This window comes from Ascaphus truei, chromosome 4 (assembly GCF_040206685.1).
Source record: "Ascaphus truei isolate aAscTru1 chromosome 4, aAscTru1.hap1, whole genome shotgun sequence".
Lineage (NCBI taxonomy): Eukaryota > Metazoa > Chordata > Amphibia > Anura > Ascaphidae > Ascaphus > Ascaphus truei.
Genome location: NC_134486.1, coordinates 216,270,180 through 216,291,928, shown reverse-complemented (window position 1 = coordinate 216,291,928; position 21,749 = coordinate 216,270,180). Strand labels below are relative to the sequence as shown.

The window sequence follows — 21,749 nt, the reverse complement described above, 5'->3', positions numbered from 1 at the left end:
AAGGAGGAGATAGGATTAAAATAAAAAATGGGAAAAAAAAAAAAAATTAGATCACAGCCAGGTATGCAGCATTTTTAGCTGGGAGAAATAGTCCCCCCAAAATGTGACTAATAACAGGGAGGTGTTGAGTATTGGAAGCTAAGCACAGACAGAAAATGATAGTACAACAGATACGGTATAAAGTATATTTTAGATTATTGTATAACCAAAAGCTGTGTAATAACCAAAATGTAGAATATGTAGGTGAATGGGTGCTCCAATAATCCCGGAAATACAGTTAACAATAATCCATAACGTATATTGTGAAATAATGGCTTCTATAAAAAGGAGTGGGTATACTACTACGTGAGAGATAATAGTTCAGCTTGCCTTTTTATATATCTCCTGAAGGTAACAGAAAAAATGATGATAATCCCACTTCACTGCACCTCATTGGAGACAATACAATGAAAGATCCAAAAAATAACTCACCAAAGTTTGTAGTAAATATAGCTCTCAGTCAGATACTCTTCTTTGTATCTTAACCACTCCTTGAGCCAAACGATATTTCTTGACGGCGTGTCCAGATGCAAGTAGAGGTCAACACAGCAGAAGAAATGCAAAAAAATGCATACAGCAGCGCACTGCCCAGAAAAATGGGACACAGGTGGTAAAAACGAAAAATGTATTGCCCGACCAACATTGACAAAAAAGGGAGGTGTGGACCCTCCTACGCGTTTCACACCAAGTGTGCTTTATCAAGGAGTACTTGGCTAAGCATAGATGGCTAAGCATAAGACTTCATTCAGTATGAAGTGCTTACTGCATTTCTGCCTCCCTGCCTTGTACCCTGCATCTTGGTTCCTGTGTTTCTCCGTGTCTGACCTTGGCTAGTACCTGGACTCCGAACCTCTCTGCTCCTGACCTCGGCTTTACCAACGACTATCCACACCTCTCCAACCCTGATCACGGCAAGTACATTTTAAGACTCTGACCTCTATAACCCCAACCCGGCTAGCCACTACCAATCTACACTCCTGACACATCCTAACGGCTGGATGTTGGCATCTTCACAATCCCCACCTCGGCCCCGCAGTCGTGCCCTGATTATGATGAGCACCCAGTTACAGTATGCTCTGGCCTGGGCTTCACCCACCTGGGAACGGAGATCTGATCTCACCAGTGATATTGCACGTTTCACCCGGGAGTTCCGCAGTGTTCCATACGCCTAGACGCAAGGTAACTGCTGCTTCTTCCTTGTTGCACATCTCCCAGAGTAACCATCCCGTCGCCCAATATGCCCTTGAGTTCTGCACCATAGCAGCTGAGACGACGAGGCTCTGTCAGAACCCTTCAGGCAAGGTCTTTTGGAGTCCCTAAAAGATGAACTTGCCGCACAAGAACGGTCCACGGATCTCTAGTAACTCATCGCTCTGTGTATCCGGGTGGACCAGCGATTGCAGGAGAGAAGATCCGAAAGAACCCGGCACCGGCAAGGTACTCCAAGATCCCACAGTTTCTACATTGGTACGGCCGAACCACTGACACCGAGGAACCCATGCAACTAGGTGGCAACAAGCTGTCCTCCAGCGAGAAACTATGCCGACTCAGTGCCGGACTTTGCCTGTACTGTGGCAGCCCCGGACTCCTGGTACTCAATTGTCCCCAGAAATCGGGAAACGTCAAAGTCCCAGTAAGGATCAGGGGAAATCACACTGGGAACACTATCTACTTCCCCTACCAATATAACAAAATAATGCCAACTAGGATCCTAACCCGTTACGTTAATCGGCGATAATGTCCACACCACTGCACGGCCTTTCTGGACTCCGGGTCAGGGGGTAATTTTATTGATCAGGCGTTCGCCGAGAGAAACAAAATCCCCCTTGTTCGTAAGAAGCGCCCTATTGGTCTGGAAGCTGGACAGTCAGCCTCTACAACCGGTATTTATCTCCCTTCAGAATGTTCTTTTCCAATTACATACAGGAGAGGATTCAGCTGGATTCCTCTGATTTTTCGGCTCAAGTCAGCTCTTATCTTTCCTGATCCACGGGTGGGCTCCAAAGTTTGTAGTCTTCTCTCCTGCACAACCTCAGGCATGCTCTTGCAGCTTCCATCAAAATGTCCCAATGTCATGGCAACGCGGCGCTGCAATTTTCAATACAGTTGCAAGAGAATGCCCAGAGCTAGAAGGGGAGGAGAAAGCCGGGAGACACCGCCAGTAAGTCTTGCCAGCGGGTAAAATGAGGGGAATTAGAGAGTATGGGGGAGTGGCTCTTTTTATCATCAACACACGTGTGAAAAATAAAGTACACCCCCTTTGAATTCTATGGTTTTACATATCAGGACATAATAACAATCACCTGTTCCTTAGCAGGTCTTAAAATTAGGTAAATACAACCTCAGATAAACAACAACACATGACATATTACACCGTGTCATGATTTAACAAAAATAAAGCCAAAATGGCGAAGCCATGTGTGAAAAACTAAGTATACCCTTACAGCTTCCATAGGAATTAAGATGCTAAGTAGAAAAGAAAAGGATGTGTGTGGTGCTCTCAAGACAATACTTAAAGCCAAAAATAGGTATATGAAATGGAAAACAACCCTTTAGTGAATATATAGTGTCTCTAGGATGCAGCCCGGTAATGACAATCCCACAAACCAGGTAGTAAGGAAAATATCAGTGACACCAGCAGGTGACCGGTAGATGAAACATCCTAAAACTGACACAATGATATGGACAAAATGGAACGAACTCACTTGGGAATCTTCATCCACTATAGGCAGCAAGTCCAATAAATTCCAATGTCCCAGGGTTGAATGTGCATCCGTGAAGGGTACTCTTAATGTAGAACAAATGGAGAAAAAACGAAGCACCAAGTCCAGCTGTGAGTACAGCAATAACACCAATAGGGATACGTACCAAAAAATAAGCTGTTTAATTGGATCAGAACAAAGTAACAAACACACCTACGCGTTTCGGACCTCTACAGTCCTTTATCAAGGTGAATACAACAATAACCCATGGAGTGCAATTTATACTCACCACATAAGCGTGTAGGCCAGTAGCGGAGCACTTCCGCGTACGTCACGTGGGGGTAGGTGACCCCTAACCTGTGACGCACAGTCGCGTAGTCACGCTGCATAATCAGTAACCTGGGGTCGCGTCATGCGCAAAAGGGGTGGGAGAAACTCTACTCGCGCGTATACAAAACGCACCCGTAGCTAGTGCCTCCCACTCGATGAAGAAATAGCGCGTGACGTCACTCCGTTGACTGACATGTGACCAAAAAGGTCAGCATGCCAAGCGTAGCTAGGCAACCAGGCCCAATGCGTACCGTGGTGTACATACTACAAAACAAACACATCTTTATTAACATGAACAATAAAAAATAAAAACACTCGTAATGAGGAAAAACTTAAAGCTAATAAAACCAGTTAAAAAATAAGTTTAAAAACAATTGGAGGTAACCTAAGATATCAGATTATCAAGATCCTCATAGTTGGTTGCATTATATTGTAAGGGTATAGTGGAAGCATATTAATATAACAAATTAGTATAATCATACATAAATTGATAGCTTCACTGCCCAAAGAGATAATGAAAAAAGACCTTTGTCTAATTATAATGTAACTAATAATTTTTATGTCTCCATAATGGACATTCCTTATATACATGCCTAAGTCTGACACTATTACCTAATCTATATGTTAGCATATTCAGTCACACGTAAAGAGAGCCTAAAAAATTGGAATTGCGCAAAACTAAGTATCAAACAGAAGAGTCCCAATATCCCAATCTGAATTTAACCCATATGGGATACGTGTTTGTAGGGTAAATATCCAATAAAGTTCTCTTCTGTTTAGGATACTTAGTCTATTACCACCTCGGATCGGATTTGGTATGTGTTCAATGCCCTGAACACACAAATTATTTGAATCACCCATATTGCAATGACTAAAATGTTGGGATACAGGGTGACTCAAATCTTTTTTTATTATCAGTCTTAAATGTTCTAGTATGCGGACTTTCAAGTGTCTTACAGTCCTACCAATATACTGTTTTCCGCAACCGCAACTTAACAGGTATACCACAAAACTGGTATCGCAGTTAATGAATGAATTCACATAATATTTTTTACCCGTTTTGAAAGAAAGGAAATCTTTTTTGATTTCCATGTATTTGCAAATTTTGCATTTTGAACATGCAAAATTGCCCTTTGGTAATTTCTTAATTAATGGTTTATCTGAAGTGAACAAACTGCCCGATACATAATTAGCAATAGTTTTTGCTCTGCTGAACACTATCTTAGGTCCCTCATTGTATACAGTTTTTAATAAAGGATCTGCTGCTAACACTCCCCAATGTTTATGGATGGATTCTCTGATATTTTTAGATTGGTTATTATGTTGAGTAACAAAATATGGAGAGTGTATTGATTTTTTGTCTTTGTTGTTTTGTACTTTATTAAGCAAAGCAGATCTATCCAAATTTCTCACTTCTCTGAAAGTCTTATTGAGATCATCTCTCAGATAACCTCTAGATTCAAAACGCTCCATCAACTCCTTAGATTGTTTTACAAAGTCTTCATCATTTGTACAGATTCTTCTTAACCTGATAAGTTGGCTTTTTGGTATTCCTTTAAGCAAGGATTTGGGGTGGCAGCTGTCAGCTCGCAAAAATGTGTTACGTGAATTTTCTTTGCGATACACCGTAGTGACAATTTGTTTGTGCATATTAACAGAAAGAAATAAATCTAAAAAGTGAATATGGTGAACATTGTGATTAGAAGTGAATTTTAAATTAAATTCATTATTGTTTAAATACTCTGTGAACAAAAGAAGAGAATGTGTGTCCCCGTGCCAAATAAAGATAAGGTCGTCAATATAACGCCTATAAAACGTGATAAGGTGTCTATAGGGATTCCTATCTCCAAACACGTGGATCGACTCCCACCACCCGAGAAACAAGTTCGCGTAGGATGGGGCAAAGCTGGTGCCCATTGCGGTACCACGTGTTTGGAGATAAAAGTCCCCATCGAACATAAAATAATTATGTGTTAACAAAAATTGAATAGCATTAAGAATAAAAGTGCTCTGTGCGGGTGAAAGCTCTGATTGTTGTAAATAAAACCTGACAGCTGCCAGCCCGTGCTCATGTACTATGACTGTGTACAATGATGTAATATCCAGACTTAGCCATATAAAATTTGTTTCCCATGTGATGGAGTCAAGTTGAATCATGAGGTCACTGCTGTCTTTAATGTATGATGGCAATGTTTGTACAATTGACTGCAGAAAGTGGTCGACATATTTGGAAACACCATCTCCCAAAGATCCAATACTAGCGACTATCGGCCTCCCAGGTGGAGAGACCAACGTCTTATGGATCTTTGGCAGATGGTGAAAAATAGGAATGATCGGGTAAGGACAAAATAGATATTCCAACTCTTTGTCATCAAGTGCACCCAGAATTGATCCCTCATCCAAAAGGGTTCTCAGTTCTTTAATAAATGTTGTAGTGGGGTCTCCTCTAAGCAAAATGTAAGAGGACCTATCATTTAATTGTCGAAGTGCCTCAGTTTTGTAGTCTAATTTATTTAGCACAACGATAGCGCCCCCTTTGTCGGCCCCCTTGATGACAAGAGAGTTATTGGCTTTTAATGCATTAATGGCTGATCTTTCGCCATGAGTGAGGTTGTCTGCTCTGTATTGTAATGGTTTAATGGAAAATGTGTAACCCCTTGCTAACAGAGATAAATCACGTTCGATAAGTTGCTCAAATGTTGCAAGGTAAGGCCCTTTCATATATGACGGATAAAACACCGACTTCTTCCTCAACCCTGAGGTTCGTCTACCTAGGAAAGAGGATGGTACATCAGTGTTATCAGTATTTTCATCCACAAGATCTTTCATATCTTGTACACAACAAATCTCATGAAAGTTAAGGGCAAAGGTCTTTTTTCATTATCTCTTTGGGCAGTGAAGCTATCAATTTATGTATGATTATACTAATTTGTTATATTAATATGCTTCCACTATACCCTTACAATATAATGCAACCAACTATGAGGATCTTGATAATCTGATATCTTAGGTTACCTCCAATTGTTTTTAAACTTATTTTTTAACTGGTTTTATTAGCTTTAAGTTTTTCCTCATTACGAGTGTTTTTATTTTTTATTGTTCATGTTAATAAAGATGTGTTTGTTTTGTAGTATGTACACCATGGTACGCATTGGGCCTGGTTGCCTAGCTACGCTTAGCATGCTGACCTTTTTGGTCACATGTCAGTCAACGGAGTGACGTCACGCGCTATTTCTTCATCGAGTGGGAGGCACTAGCTACGGGTGCGTTTTGTATACGCGCGAGTAGTGTTTCTCCCACCCCTTTTGCGCATGACGCGACCCCAGGTTACTGATTATGCAGCGTGACTACGCGACTGTGCGTCACAGGTTAGGGGTCACCTACCCGACCCACGTGACGTACGCGGAAGTGCTCCGCTACTGGCCTACACGCTTATGTGGTGAGTATAAATTGCACTCCATGGGTTATTGTTGTATTCACCTTGATAAAGGACTGTAGAGGTCCGAAACGCGTAGGTGTGTTTGTTACTTTGTTCTGATCCAATTAAACAGCTTATTTTTTGGTACGTATCCCTATTAGTGTTATTGCTGTACTCACAGCTGGACTTGGTGCTTCGTTTTTTCTCCATTTGTTCTACATTAAGATGCTAAGTAGCAGACAGGTACTGCTAATCAAATGCCCTTGATTAATTGATCAACAAGTGTGACCACCTCTATAAAAGCCGAAGTTTTAACAGTTTGCTGGTTTGGAGCATTCAGGTGTGTGTTAACACAATGCCAAGGAGGAAAGACATCTGCAATGATCTTAGAGAAGCAATTGTTGCTGCCCATCAATCTGGGAAGGGTTATAAGGCCATTTCCAAACAATTTAAAATCCATCATTCTACAGCGAGAAAGATTATTCAAAAGTGGAAAACATTCAAGACAGTTGCCAATCTTCCCAGGAGTGGACGTCCCAGCAAATCCACCCCAAGGTCAGACCCTGCAATGCTCAGAGATATTGCAAAATACCTAAGAGTTACATCTCAGACTCTACAGGCCTCAGTTAGCATGTTAAAGTTCATGACAGTACAATTAGAAAAAGACTGAACAAGTATGGTTTGTTTGGAAGGGTTGCCAGGAGAAAGCCTCTGCTCTCTAAAAAAAACATGGCAGCACGGCTTAGCTTTGCAAAGTTGCATCTGAACAAACCACAAGACTTCTGGAACAATGTCCTTTGGACAGACGAGACCAAAGTGGAGATGTTTTTCCATAATGCACAGCGACACGTTTGGCGAAAACCAAACACAGCATATCAGCACAAACACCTCATACCAACTGTCAAGCACGGTGGTGGAGGGGTGATGATTTGGGCTTGTTTTGCAGCCACGGGAGCTGGGAACCTTGCAGTCATTGAGTCGACCATGAACTGCTCTGTATACCAAAGTATTCTAGAGTCAAATGTGAGGCCATCTGTCCGACAGCTAAAGCTTGGCCGAAATTGGGTTATGCAACAGGGCAATGACTCCAAGCACACCAGCAAATCTACAACAGAATGGCTGGAAAAGAATCAAGGTGTTGCAATGGCCAAGTCAAAGTCCAGACCTCAACCGAGACAATTTTGTTTGATTTTGCCGCACGCAACGACTCGGTCACGTGCGCGCCCACCGGCACTGCTCCTATCGCGCAACCCTGTAGGCCACGGTTCTCTTTAAGTACAGGCACACGTGATGTGACGTGCTCGGCCCCGATCCTACTATGGATGCGGCCTAAGGCCTCGTCCAGGGTGAAGGGAAGAGCGGAGCGAGCAGGCTGGCGCTCATGAGCAGTGACGTCACCTGCATGTAAGCAGGAGACCAATCTTGTCCTGCTATAGAAAAATTGCGAGCGCAGGGGGGTGTCAGTGGGACGGAGGCGTGTCAGTGGGACGGGCATCTATTGCAGTAACATATACACACATACATATACTCTTTCTCTCTCCCCCGACCCTCCCCTCTCTCCCTTCCCCCTCCCTTCTCTCCCTCCCCCCCCACCACTCCGTTTGCCCCACCACCACTTCGTTTTACCCACCACCACCACTTCGTTTTACCCCCCCCCCCCCTCACACCACCACTTCGTTTTACCCCCCCCTTCACATATCTCCGTTTTCAGTTTTGTGCCCCCCCCCCCGTGTCGTGTCAGAGGACAGCAAGCAATGCAATGCAATGCAATACAATACAATACAAGCTCCCAATGCTTGTATTGCATTGCATTGGTTTTGCCTTGCTGTCCTCTGATTAGATCACATGACCAAATGTACCCAAAGTCGGAGCTGCAGATTCAAAAATTTTGTAACTCTTGAAACTGAGCTCCGATTACAGCTCACGGGCACGCACAGGAGGGAGCTCACACAGGCCACACACATTGTCTCAATGTGTCTCATCGTGGCGAGCGTGAGCGCCCGCATCAGCTCAGCGCCACCCTGGACACAGCCTTAGGCCTCGGCCATGTTAACTGCCTGCTTGCTAAAGCGCGCTGCCGCTCAGCACTGAGCCCCTACAGCCGCAATTAGAGCTGCTTGCCTACGCTTCCGCAAGCGCGCGGAAACGTAGGTCTTAGCAGATTTTAAAATTCCCCCGCTTGCTGGCGCGACAGGCCGGTCACGTAAGCGGTTCGCCCAATGAGGGCGAACCATCTCCATGACGCCACTGGCCCGCCCCCTGACGGCGCGCAGGGCAAGCAACCGCAAGGCCAGGGAAAGCACCCGCTTTCCCTGCGCCTCAGCACGCAAGCGAAGAACCTGGACGAGGCCTTAGGGAGACAAGAGACAGAAAATACACCTTAAGGTTACAACGTTTATTTTTACAGAGTTGATCTAAGAAAGATCTCCCCTATCTCAAGCACTCGGTGCTGGATAATAGTAAAGAGACTATTCAGTCTCACAGGTTATTACTGTAGATAGGTCTGTTAACCCTTTGAGAACCAGGAAGATCAATAAGTAAAATAATAAAGTTTTATTTTATAATCACACAATAAAATCCCCATAGTAGAGTGGTTTATAGTAGGCTGTATCCACACTAAATAGTGATAGAGTAGTACACAGCCTAAACTATCTGACATCAAGTAACACTATAATAATTCCTGCTCAGGACTAGCAATCTACTTATAATACCATATGTTGCATGGAAGAGTGGCCGAAGTATTCACAGTAAAAGGTATATGAGTAGTGTTTCCCCAAATATATATCTATGTCATGATATATCATCCAAATCACAGAAACCGCTGCATGATAATGCCTCAAAATAAACCTAGTTCAAAAAATACATTAATGTATCACAACGCCTAATTCTTGTAGTAGGCAATACAGGCAGTCCTCGGTTATCCGACACAATGGGTTACTCAATGGCGTTGGATAGCGAAACGTTCCATTCCTGAAGGCATTTTTAACACTAAAATACACCAAATATTTTATGCAGGCAATAAGATATGCAGCACACACAAATTATAGAGTGTATATACATATATAATATTATATATATATAATAAATATTATATATATATAAATATTATATATATATATATATATATATAATAAATATTATATATATATAATAAATATTATATATATAAATATTATATATATATATAATAAATATTATATATATATATACTAGCTGAGAGACCCGGCGTTGCCCGGGATGTAATGTTCCCGTTCCTCTCTCTCCTCCCCCCTCTCTCTGTTTGTCCCCCATTCACATCAATCCAGTCCCCCCCCTCCCTCCCTCCTTTACAGCTTCATGTAGCGTGTGTGCGTCAGTCACTGTGTGTTTGCTCGCGCGTCAGTGAGTCTGAGGCAGAAACACAAACACACACAGACTGACTGACGCACACACAGTCAGTGTGTGCCTCAGTCAGTGTGTGCGTGCGTCAGTCAGGGTTTGTGTGCGCGTCAGTCAGTGTGTGCGTGCGTGCGGCAGTCAGTCAGTGTGTGCGCGCGGGGGGCGTCAAAGGCAGGGGGGGGGCGTCAAAGGGAGGGGGGGGGGCGTCAAAGGGAGGGGGGGGGCGTCAAAGGGAGGGGGGGGGGCGTCAAAGGGAGGGGGGGGGGCGTCAAAGGGAGGGGGGGGGCGTCAAAGGGAGGGGGGGGCGTCAAAGGGAGGGGGGGGGCGTCAAAGGCATGGATTCCTCCCCCTGCATTTCCTGCAGTGGACAGGAGGGGGGGGGCAGTGGACAGGAGGGGGGGGGCAGTGGACAGGAGGGGGGGGGCAGTGGACAGGAGGGGGGGGGCAGTGGACAGGAGGGGGGGGGCAGTGGACAGGAGGGGGGGGGCAGTGGACAGGAGGGGGGGGGCAGTGGACAGGAGGGGGGGGGCAGTGGACAGGAGGGGGGGGGCAGTGGACAGGAGGGGGGGGGGCAGTGGACAGGAGGGGGGGGCAGTGGACAGGAGGGGGGGGGCAGTGGACAGGAGGGGGGGGGCAGTGGACAGGAGGGGGGGCAGTGGACAGGAGGGGGGGGCAGTGGACAGGAGGGGGGGCGGCAATGGACAGGAGGGGGGGGGCAGTGGACAGGAGGGGGGGGGCAGTGGACAGGAGGGGGGGGGCAGTGGACAGGAGGGGGGGGGCAGTGGACAGGAGGGGGGGGCAGTGGACAGGAGGGGGGGGCAGTGGACAGGAGGGGGGGGGCAGTGGACAGGAGGGGGGGGGCAGTGGACAGGAGGGGGGACAGGAGGGGGGACGCAGTGGACAGGAGGGGGGACGCAGTGGACAGGAGGGGGGACGCAGTGGACAGGAGGGGGGCGCAGTGGACAGGAGGGGGGGGCAGTGGATAGGAGGGGGGGGCAGTGGACAGTGACACACACACACACACACACACACACACACACACACCTCAGTTGATGCGCCCTTTCTCAGTTCCGTTTGGCGCCGGAGGTGGGGAGCGACACCTACCTGTACTTCCGGGCGCCGCCACCGTCTGACTCGGCGCCGCGAGGGAGGAAGGGGGTCCGCCATCTTACGCGCCGCGTGGCAGCTGCGGGAAGCGAGGTGATTTGGAGCGGGGAGGGGGGAGAGGTGATTTGGAGCGGGGAGAGGTGATTTGGAGCGGGGAGAGGTGATTTGGAGCGGTGAGGGGGAGAGGTGATTTGGAGCGGTGAGGGGGGAGAGGTGATGCCGCTGGGGAGGGGGAGAGGTGATTTGGAGCGGGGAGGGGGAGAGGTGATGCCGCTGGGGAGGGGGAGAGGTGATGCCGCTGGGGAGGGGGAAGAGGTGATGCCGCTGGGGAGGGGGAAGAGGTGATGCCGCTGGGGAGGGGGAAGAGGTGATGCCGCTGGGGAGGGGGAAGAGGTGATGCCGCTGGGAGCGGGAAGAGGTGATGCCGCTGGGGAGCGGGGAGAGGTGATTTGGAGCGGGGAGAGGTGATTTGGAGCGGGGAGAGGTGATTTGGAGCGGGGAGAGGTGATTTGGAGCGGTGAGGGGGGAGAGGTGATGCCGCTGGGGAGGGGGGAGAGGTGATTTGGGGAGGGGGAGAGGTGATGCCGCTGGGGAGGGGGGAGAGGTGATTTGGGGAGGGGGGAGAGGTGATTTGGAGCGGGGAGGGGGAGAGGTGATGCCGCTGGGGAGGGGGGAGAGGTGATTTGGAGCGGGGAGAGAGGTGTGTGTGTGTGTGTGTGTGTGTGTGTGTGTTTTATTTATTTTTTTTGTACCTTTGGCCCGTCACTCCGCCTCAGGCCAATGAGAGGTGTGGGGGGCGGGCCAAGGGGGTGGTGTGAGTGTGTGAGGCCAATGAGAGGTGTGCGGGGGCGGGCGGGCCAAGGGACCAATGAGATTGCCGCTAGGGACACCGGACATCCAGACAGGCAGGCAAACATACAGTGCTTTCACTAATATAGTATAAGATAATAAATATTATATATATAATAAATATTATATATATATATATATATATATATATATATATATATATATATATATATATATATATATATATATATATATATATATATATATATATATATATACACACACTCTTACGATGCTTTGCAAGTGTGTGTGTGTGTATGGATACATACGCACAACGTTGCAAAGCGTTGGATAAGCCGTTTTAGCGTTGTAAAAATGAACATAGGTATGCATTGCATAGCGTTGGATAAGCCATTCGTTGTAAAAACAAGGAATATATATATATATATATATATATATATATATATATATATATATATATATATAATCAAAAAATAAATAGATGATACCGTTCTGTGGCTAACGAAATGCTTTTATTTGTGCGAGCTTTCGAGATACACTGATCTCTTCTTCCGGCGATGTTACAATGAATGAAGCAAAAGCTATACTATAAACAGTGTCTATTGGAATGTTATCTGTGCTGGTCCTTCCCCCGGTGTGGATGTGTTTTATGGCTGGAGGTGTCAAAAGGTTCCTGAAAGCAAGTGATGAAAGAGTGTGTATGTGTATCAGTGTGAATTAACATGAATGGAGAGCCCACATTATATACAGTGCTTTACAAAAGGTGTGTGTGGAGTGGGAGCGGATATAAATGGTGTGGGTGGGTGTGGAAATGTGAGAGTTAGTAGCATAACTAAAAGTGTGTGTGGATACTATGTGGTCCCTATTGGTGTAGGATGGAAAAAAAAGGAGTATAAGTATGTGTGAGAGACAGCTGTGTGTGCATACATATAGCACAGTATGTACAGACATGGCCTATAGCGCTCATGGGAAGAGAGTTCACTTGTGTCAGTAATGACTCATAAAATTTCGATCTCTGTTTAGGCCACTGCTATATGGATAGATATAGATATAGATATAGATATAGATATATATTACAGTATATATATATTACTCGTTTTTACAACGAATGGCTTATCCAACGCTATGCAATGCATACTTATGTTCATTTTTACAACGCTAAAACGGCTTATCCAACGCTTTGCAATGTTGTGCGTATGTATCCATACACACACACAAGGTTAATACTGAGAGCATAAAAATGCAAACACGCATCATCTCCACAAACTCCGTTCAAGGACTGGTACACAGTGAAGTGAAAAAATGTGGTACAAATGGTATCTGATAATCTTTCTATGTGACTATTAACCCATCATAGTATTATGGTGTCACTACATCAAATCATATCACATCACAACGTTTACAAACATTAACAAGTAGAGAATTAAAAAAATGATATAGATATACACACACACACACACACACACACTTATACTTCGCTTACCTAAAGGCATCAATTTGTCTATGTAGCATATCCTAAACATATTAATGTTATTTCAATGAAATACTAGGTGGGATTGCATATCAATGATGTTAAAACCGAGCACATACATCTTTAAACTATAGTCAGGCTGAATTTATTATGATAACACACTGTTGTCATAATAAATTTGTGTCGTATTTCCTTATAATAGGTGTACCTGGCGTAACATATGCCGATCTAGCAGATCTTAAAGGTTATTCAACATTACTCTTTGGTTTCAGCTGTCGCGTACGGTACCCTGCTAGCACGCGACCTGCATACAAGACAAGGTTAATACTCACGCCCGCAAGCGCTTCCACTTTTCACCTCTGCAAAAGGTCCATCAAATGGACAATATCTCAACTACAGGATTCAGGATTAATACACAGCTCACAAACTGCCCCACTCTTCACCTTCACAAAAAGGTCCCTCAAAAGGAGTTATATCTCTCCCCAATCTGTCCCAATATACAACCACCACGAACAGCACACAAGTGAGCACGTGACTTAGATATGCAAACAGGGTTAATACACACAGCTACTCTAGCCAACCCAACATTCTCCAGCGCAAGGAGCCAGTGAGTTAATATTAACCCCTACTCAATTGCAAATCATGTATCTATCCACTGCCACCACATGTGGGTATGCAAATATAATAAGATATGTCAGATTAATATTTGCCAAGGCCCCGGGTCCCTGTTTTTTATAGAAAAACTATGCATTTTAACACACAAAAATCAGTTGTAACCAAAATGTGTCCGAAACGTAAATACTCTCCCCAGAGCATGCATTCAGTTAATTCAGAGCCCAAAGCATTTCTTATTAAATGTTTCAATATATATAAAAATACAGTGCTTAGTGCAGAAAAGGTATTACAAGAAACATACAGTTACAATAAAATGCATAACAGCTTCTTAAAATAAAAGGGTAAAACATAAAAGAAAAACCTATATACTTTACCAAATGCCATAGATTTTCCCAGAGACCGCTGGATCATGAATATGATAAATCAAGAATTTAGTCCTAAATTCACCTGTGAATTGTATTTAAAGCTGAGCAGAGATTATAATACAATTCTTTCCCATTGAACACAGTAGAGATGGTTAACAACCAGTGCTTCAAAAGGTCAACTGTATCCTTACAACACAAGCACTCCGCAGGACGACTCCAATGAGTAATGTATATATTATCAGCATCCCATGACTAGGAACTAGTACCTAGTGCTAACCAGCACATATCTATAAGTACATAATGTGTCCCATTTTAAGCTGACATAAAGCACGAGTAAAAAACTCAAATAGGAAAAAACTAAAAAAAAAAATTTTTTACAAAATCAAGGTTTCTCTCCACGAAGTCCAAAGTGCGGGTTACAAACAGCGAGCTGAATCTGCCCAGTAGGATAAGCAAACAAAAATGGAAAAGGCAGAGCACTGCCTAAAACAAGCCCCTATCGTAAATCAGCTGTGAGATTGACAGTTTTATGACAGAGTAAAACACCTCCCACCACATGACGTTTAAACTCCTTTTCAATATAGCATATATGGAATAATAGGTGCTATAATAGTCTCAGAAATATATTCAATAAATCTTCATCAAGAATAACATGGAATCATAGCTTTTCTTATTAGGAGTGGGTATACTACTAGGTGAGCAACAATAGATTCACTTTCTTAGGCCTTCTGAAGGAAACAGGGAAATGATGTTCTCACCTCGCTCCACCTCATTGGAGACAATAATGTAATAAAGTCCATAAAACGCAAAGTTTGTAGTAACTCTTATCAATCTTTAGAAACCTTCTCCATACCTTACCCACTCACTCACTAGACCAGATGAGTTCCTTGAAGGCGTGTCCAGCCGCAGGTAGAAAATCAGTACAGAAGGAACAAATGCAAAAATAAAAATAAAAAAAATATGCATGAAACAGCGCAATAATCGGGAATCGGAATTTTAAAATAAAATATATCATCAGAAGTAAAAATTTTAAGTATTATATATTTGTGGTTCCTGGGAAGGATGAGTTTGTATTTAGTTTCTCTTGTGTAAATGGTAGGTGCTTTCCGTGAATAGACTATCTATATGCAAATTGGGACATATGTTGAATTAAATATACACCAAGTATTTTTAATTATTTTTTTAATACTACCCAATCTGCGTAGTATCTTTTTTTTTGGTGTCAACTAATTGTTTATCATAATGGTAATGTCAACCGGATGCTTCTTGTTGCTTTGCCTTTTATTACATTGTTATTTTGGGCTTAAACCCTTTTTTTCCTCTTCTCTAAGTATTGATGTAGCTGAGGGGCGGGGAGACATCGGGCTCCTGTTTGACTTGGCCCAGAGGGACAGGCACGTGCCAGCAGTAGCGGCAGTGCATGTGCCTTCTTAGGTTTGATGGCAGGGGCGTGTTTGTTCCCTTCTCCCCTCAGTTTATAGGCGGATTGGCTCTTGCGTCACAGGGGGAGCAGTATCAGTGTGGGATCCATGACTCACCAGAGCAGGACGCGCGATTTGAGCGTGCACACGCTTGCGGTGTAGCTCTCCATACACACGGAAGGCATGCCCGCAGTGACGTCATGCACATCCGCTCTTTGGCGCCAAAATTCGAAAACAGGATTTGATTGTTGGCACTATAATAGGGGGTCCTTTGGGCACCAAACCATACTCCTTGATAAAGCACATTTGGTGTGAAATGCGTAGGAGGGTTCACACCTTTTTTTGTCATGTTGGTTGGGCAATAAAGTCTTTATATTTTTATACCACTGGTTTCCTGATTTTTCTGGGCAGTGCGCTGCTTCATGCATTTTGCATTTGTTCCTGCTGTCCTTTTCAATATATAAATGTACTCCTAACTTTACTTCTGTAATACTGACACACACGAGACACATCAATACATTCAGGCACTCACTGCAGGCGCGACAAGTGTAAATATACCTGTCTTAATCCCCAATCTAGGCGACAAATCAATATCTGTTACTTATAAATTTAAGAAAGTGCTCCTCAGTGACACGGTTACCGATTTGTTATTTTTATTATGCAGAGAAGCTGACATCACAGGATATTCTCATTTTTAATAAAGGCACTCTGGGTTTAATACGTTCTTTGCCACGCCCCCTGAACTTTGCAGAACCATCTAGAGAATGCCTCTGAAACTTGCTGTAAAACGACCATCTTTATAAACTTGTCACAGGGGCCATATTTTATTCCCACGTCTGTCGCCCTCATCTCTAGACTATATCAGCACATGCAACCCATCTGGCACCTTTAGTGGCTCATACAGTATAGGCACCCCCAATTAAGCTCTTTTTGAAGCCAAGCACCACCTGGAATAAGCCTGGGCTTGTCATAAACCCAATATATATTGTATTTTTAACTTCAAGCTGTAGCTCATTAACCCTTGAAGCACCAAAGGGGATTAAATAAAATACCAAATATCTCATGACATTATCATGACAACCACTCCGTGTAATGCCTTGCTGTCTCTTTGCGACGGGGAAGAGATAACCAGCGTCACTAATTAACGTTAAGCCCACTTGGTTGCTCCTGAACTGTGTTCTGGGGTCCTTGAGTGCTGACTGTTGTACATGTACTGCTATGCATTGTATGTAAAATGTGCGACATTAAAGAATTTTTGTGTTTTACCCTTTCCAGGAGTGCTAGGAAGCGGAGATTGCTAGGCTACGAGTTTCAGGGTGGGTTTTGCACGCGAAACTTCTTTCAGATTGTGGCTATGTAGCGGGGTGCCAAAGTTATGGGACAACCCAAACCTGTACCCAGGAATCAGGAAAGATTCTCGGGCACAGGAAAGCACAATGCTCCGGTCAAAATCCTACCATGAAAACGTTATTGCAACGCACCGCCAGGAGGTCCTGCTGCAGCATAAACCCGGAAGGTAAAACGGGGCACATGGGTGCAAGGTATCCCCAGAACAGTACAGGGATCCCTAGTTTAAAGGGGGGATGCCGAGGTCACCACAACCCTGGGATAAGGTGTTTAGGGGATACTCCAGTCAGGTGTGGGACTGAGGGGTTTAATAAAAACAGTTTAGTTGCAGAGTGTAAGGGACATAGCTGGTGGAGGAAAACAGTTTAGTTCTATTCTACTCTGTCTCTCACACCAAACAAAATTTAATAAGGTTTTGTGTTCTATTCTGCTTACCTATTCATACAATTGATACTTTGCATAATTTTAAATCATGGTGCAAGTAGAGGAAATAATGCATATATTGACAAATTGATCCAAGAGATCAAAAAAAGACCCTCCAAAGATGCACTCTTATGATTAGTTATTTATAAATGACTTGGACAGCTAACTTATGGTTTCTCTAAAGTAGGGTCCGTGTTAAAATCACAAAATAATGAAATTTTATTACATCCAAAAAAAAATAAGTGACAATGTGAAAAATCTTAATATATAAAATTGAAAGGTTGGTGCTAGCTGCGGTAAATCTGATTGGTCCTCAGCCTCTGGCCAATCAGATTGGTGGGTCTGACGTCACCCAACTGCCACTCTCTTCCCCCTCGGCCACACACACACACACACACTCTCTCTGTCCTCTCCCCCCATCACACTCACCTCCCTCCCCGGTGCTCACTCACCTCCCTCCCCGGCGCTCACTCACCTGTCTCCCCGGCGGGGGGACAGGCAGTGGGCAGGCAGCCTGCAGCTGCCTCGCGACACTGAGTGCCTAAGATGGCGGCGCCCGGAAGGAGAGGTGACATATCTGTGTGTGTGTGTGTGTGTGTGTGTGTCACTGTGTGTGCGTGTGCGCCACTGTGTGTGTGTGTGCGTGTGCGCGTCAGACACTGTAGGGTGGGGACCGGAGCTGCGCATGGGGGGGGAGGAGCCGAGAGAGAGGGGGGAGCGGAGAAACATACAGGGGGAGCGGAGAAACATACAGGGGGAGTGGAGAGGAGGGACATGGAATATTTTAAGCAACCCCCCTCCTGACCACTGTCCCCCCCCCCTGTCCACGTCCCCCCCTCTCCTGTCCACTGCCCCCCCCCTCCTGTCCACTGCCCCCCCCTCTCCTGTCCACTGCCCCCCCCTCTCCTGTCCACTGCCCCCCCCTCTCCTGTCCACTGCCCCCCCCCCCTCCTGTCCACTGCCCCCCCCCTCCTGTCCACTGCCCCCCCCTCCTGTCCACTGCCCCCCCCCTCCTGTCCACTGCCCCCCCCCTCCTGTCCACTGCCCCCCCCCTCCTGTCCACTGCCCCCCCCCTCCTGTCCACTGCCCCCCCCCTCCTGTCCACTGCCCCCCCCCTCCTGTCCACTGCCCCCCCCTCCTGTCCACTGTCCCCCACCCCCCCTCCTATCTACTGTCCCCCGCCCCCCCTCCTATCTACTGTCCCCCGCCCCCCCCTCGTCTACTGTCCCCCCCACCCCTCCTGTCCACTGTCCCCCCCACCCCTCCTGTCCACTGTCCCCCCCACCCCTCCTGTCCACTGTCCCCCCCCTCCTGTCCACTGCCCCCCCTCCTGTCCACTGCCCCCCCCTCCTGTCCACTGTCCCCCCCCCTCCTGTCCACTGCCCCCTCCTCCTGTCCACTGTCCCCCCCACCCCTCCTGTCCACTGTCCCCCCCCACCCCTCCTGTCCACTGTCCCCCCCCACCCCTCCTGTCCACTGTTCCCCCCCACCCCTCCTGTCCACTGTCCCCCCCCACCCCTCCTGTCCACTGTCCCCCCCCACCCCTCCTGTCCACTGTCCCCCCCCACCCCTCCTGTCCACTGTCCCCCCCCACCCCTCCTGTCCACTGTCCCCCCCCACCCCTCCTGTCCACTGTCCCCCCCCACCCCTCCTGTCCACTGTCCCACCCCACCCATCCTGTCCACCCCCACCCCTCCTGTCCACCCCCACCCCTCCTGACTGTCCCCCCCCACCCCTCCTGACTGTCCCCCCTACCCCTCCTGTCCACCCCCTCCTGTCCACTGCCCCCCCCCCCCCCTCCTAGCAGGAAATTTAACTCACGGGCAACGCCGGGTCTCTCAGCTAGTATATAAATAAAACTAAAAATCCCCGTAACGGAGTAGTAGAATTTTTCTTAGTATAGAATTATTATTGTTGTTATTATTGTTGTTTTACAGTTTCTACTGCGACATACCAAATTCTATCTATCAAATAGAAGTGTTGTTTGACTGTTAGAGACTCTGGGTGTACGACTCCTTAATTAGAGTTCTATTTTGTAAGGAGCTATTGCATTAAATATTCAATTGTGACACAGAATTATTTTTATTAAATAACCGTTAGGTATTTAATTCATGTGTCTGAATATAAAATTCTGATTCCCAGAGTCCCGACAAGTTATGTGAAGATTCTGCTTCTATGAGTCAGAATAGTGAATCTAATACATATAAACTTATTTGTTGGTTAGCACACATTATGTTGTAATTTCACCATGAGAGGTTTTAATCCTGCCTCAGCGGGTCAGAAAAAAACGTGGCTATTTAAGGCAATGTAATCGTCACTTATTCTCCTACAGGTTTTCAATATTCATATATGCACTTTCATTTTATTCTGATTGAAGTCTATGATGGATACTCTCCATGAAAGCATCTTAGATTTAATATCATAATAGAGTACTGCATAGTTCCAAGTCCACTTAAATACGCCGTATTTTCCGTAATGTGTGCTAACTCTGTAATATGATGAGCTTCTAATACATTTAGAGCCACAGATGAAAACACACTTATGAACTTGGTTGTATCTCCTATAAGCATGAAACGCTATTTGACAACAAATAAGTTTATATGTATTAGATTCACTATTCTGACTAATAGAAGCAGAATCTTCACATAACTTGTCGGGACTCTGGGAATCAGAATTTTATATTCAGACACATGAATTAAATACCCAACGGTTATTTAATAAAAATAATTGTGTCACAATTGAATATTTAATGCAATAGCTTATTACCTGATATTTCATAACAGAACCCAGAAAAAAAAATCACGGATACTGTAGAACAGGACGCTAGCTCCCCCCGAGTGACATCCCACAACAGAACACCTGTCCCCTCCCCCCGTTATAGAACAGGACGCTAGCTCCCCCCGAGTGACATCCCACAACAGAACACCTGTCCCCTCCCCCCGTTATAGAACAGGACGCTAGCTCACCCCGACATTCCATAACAGAACCCCCCCCCCCCCTGTGCATCTCCACATTCCACAACCAACCCTCCACCAACGGCTATCACTGAAATAAACAACGGATGACGCAGAGCTCAGGCCCCGCCTCCGTACCGTAAGTCTCGGACATTGCTGTCTGCGACATTTCGAGAGCCCCGGCTGTTTTCTTATCTATCCTCCGCTGTGTCCTTGTCCTGTCAGGTGCGGAGGGTCGCGCAGACAGGGTCCCTCAGGGGTGGGCTGGTGGCAGTGTGGAGGAGGAGAAGCCGTTATCAACGCGACCGGGAGATGCTCAGGACTCCGGACTCCCTCCCTTCTCTCTGTTTCTCCTCCCGTCTCGCCGTCGGTGCCGCGCACGCAGATTGAGCCGGGCCGCGTTCACGTCCCTAGTTGGGGGGAGGAGCGCGTCAGCACAACCTGTGCTGGAGGAGCGACCAAAACAACGAGCACGTGCTGCCTCGAGGCGTCACGTGATCGCGGGTCGGCTTGGCATTCCTGACTGAAAGGCATCCGCGAATCAGTGAGCGCGCCCCTTGCAACCAACCGTCGTGGAGGGGTTTTGTATCTGCGTAGTTGCCGCTCTGCTGCGGTCAGTGACGTCAACTCTGATTGATTTCGTAACAGTGCTTGCTCAATAGGGTCAAAACGTGCTGCAGAGATATATGATAGAAAAAATCCTACTCATGTCGATGGCATATTTTATGTTACGTTTTTTTGCTCTGCCCTAAAATGTACCCTAGTGCCTAGTACATAGACATATTTTTTTGGGGGCATGAACAGCCTAATAGGTCTGTATATCAAGGTAAAATGGGTGCAATTCTAGGGCAAAAAACAAACAAAAATACAGTATACATATCAATGGGGGAAAAATCACAGCAGACTAGGATTTTTTCTTGAGACTGGGTAACACTAGGAACAGCAAAACAAGAGTAATAGAAAAAAACAAAAACATTACATTTTTTTTTTAATAAAACCTAAATGAAACAAAGTAAACTGTTTTGAAAGTGAGGCGCTTGAAGAAGAAAAAAATCACTCATTGCACAAATACCAAAAACAAATAAGTAACACTTGGGACCTAGTGTTACGAAAACTAGCAAGTACAAGTAAGGCCTCGCCCAAGCTTCCCGCTGGCATGCTGAGGCGCGCTGAGGCTCAGGGAAAGCGGGTGCTCTCCCTGGCTTTGCGGGTGCTTTCCCTGCGCGCCGTCAGGGGGCGGGCCAGTGACGTCACGGAACTGGTTCGCCCTCATTGGGCGAACCGCTCACGTGACCGGCCTTGCGCGCCGGCAAGCGGGGAAATGTTAAATTCTGGTAAGACCTACGCTTCCGCGCGCTTGCGGAAGCGT

General features: G+C 45.9%; 1 protein-coding gene across 2 annotated transcripts in view; it reads right to left on the bottom strand.

Annotated features, from left to right (window-relative positions):
- RAB4A (RAB4A, member RAS oncogene family) overlaps nucleotides 1–20,877 on the bottom strand; it is a 100,700-nt gene extending 79,823 nt beyond the window's left edge. Inside the window, exon 1 of one of the 2 annotated variants that reach the window (XR_012801043.1) lies at nucleotides 20,519–20,877. Coding sequence is in view for 1 of the 2 variants with exons in the window: in XM_075596860.1 (XP_075452975.1) it covers nucleotides 20,519–20,549 (31 nt within the window). In the remaining variant the exon portion in view is untranslated. The remainder of the gene's footprint in view (nucleotides 1–20,518) is intronic. The other variant, XM_075596860.1, reaches the window with a different exon arrangement.
- Between the last annotated feature and the right edge of the window lie 872 nt (nucleotides 20,878–21,749).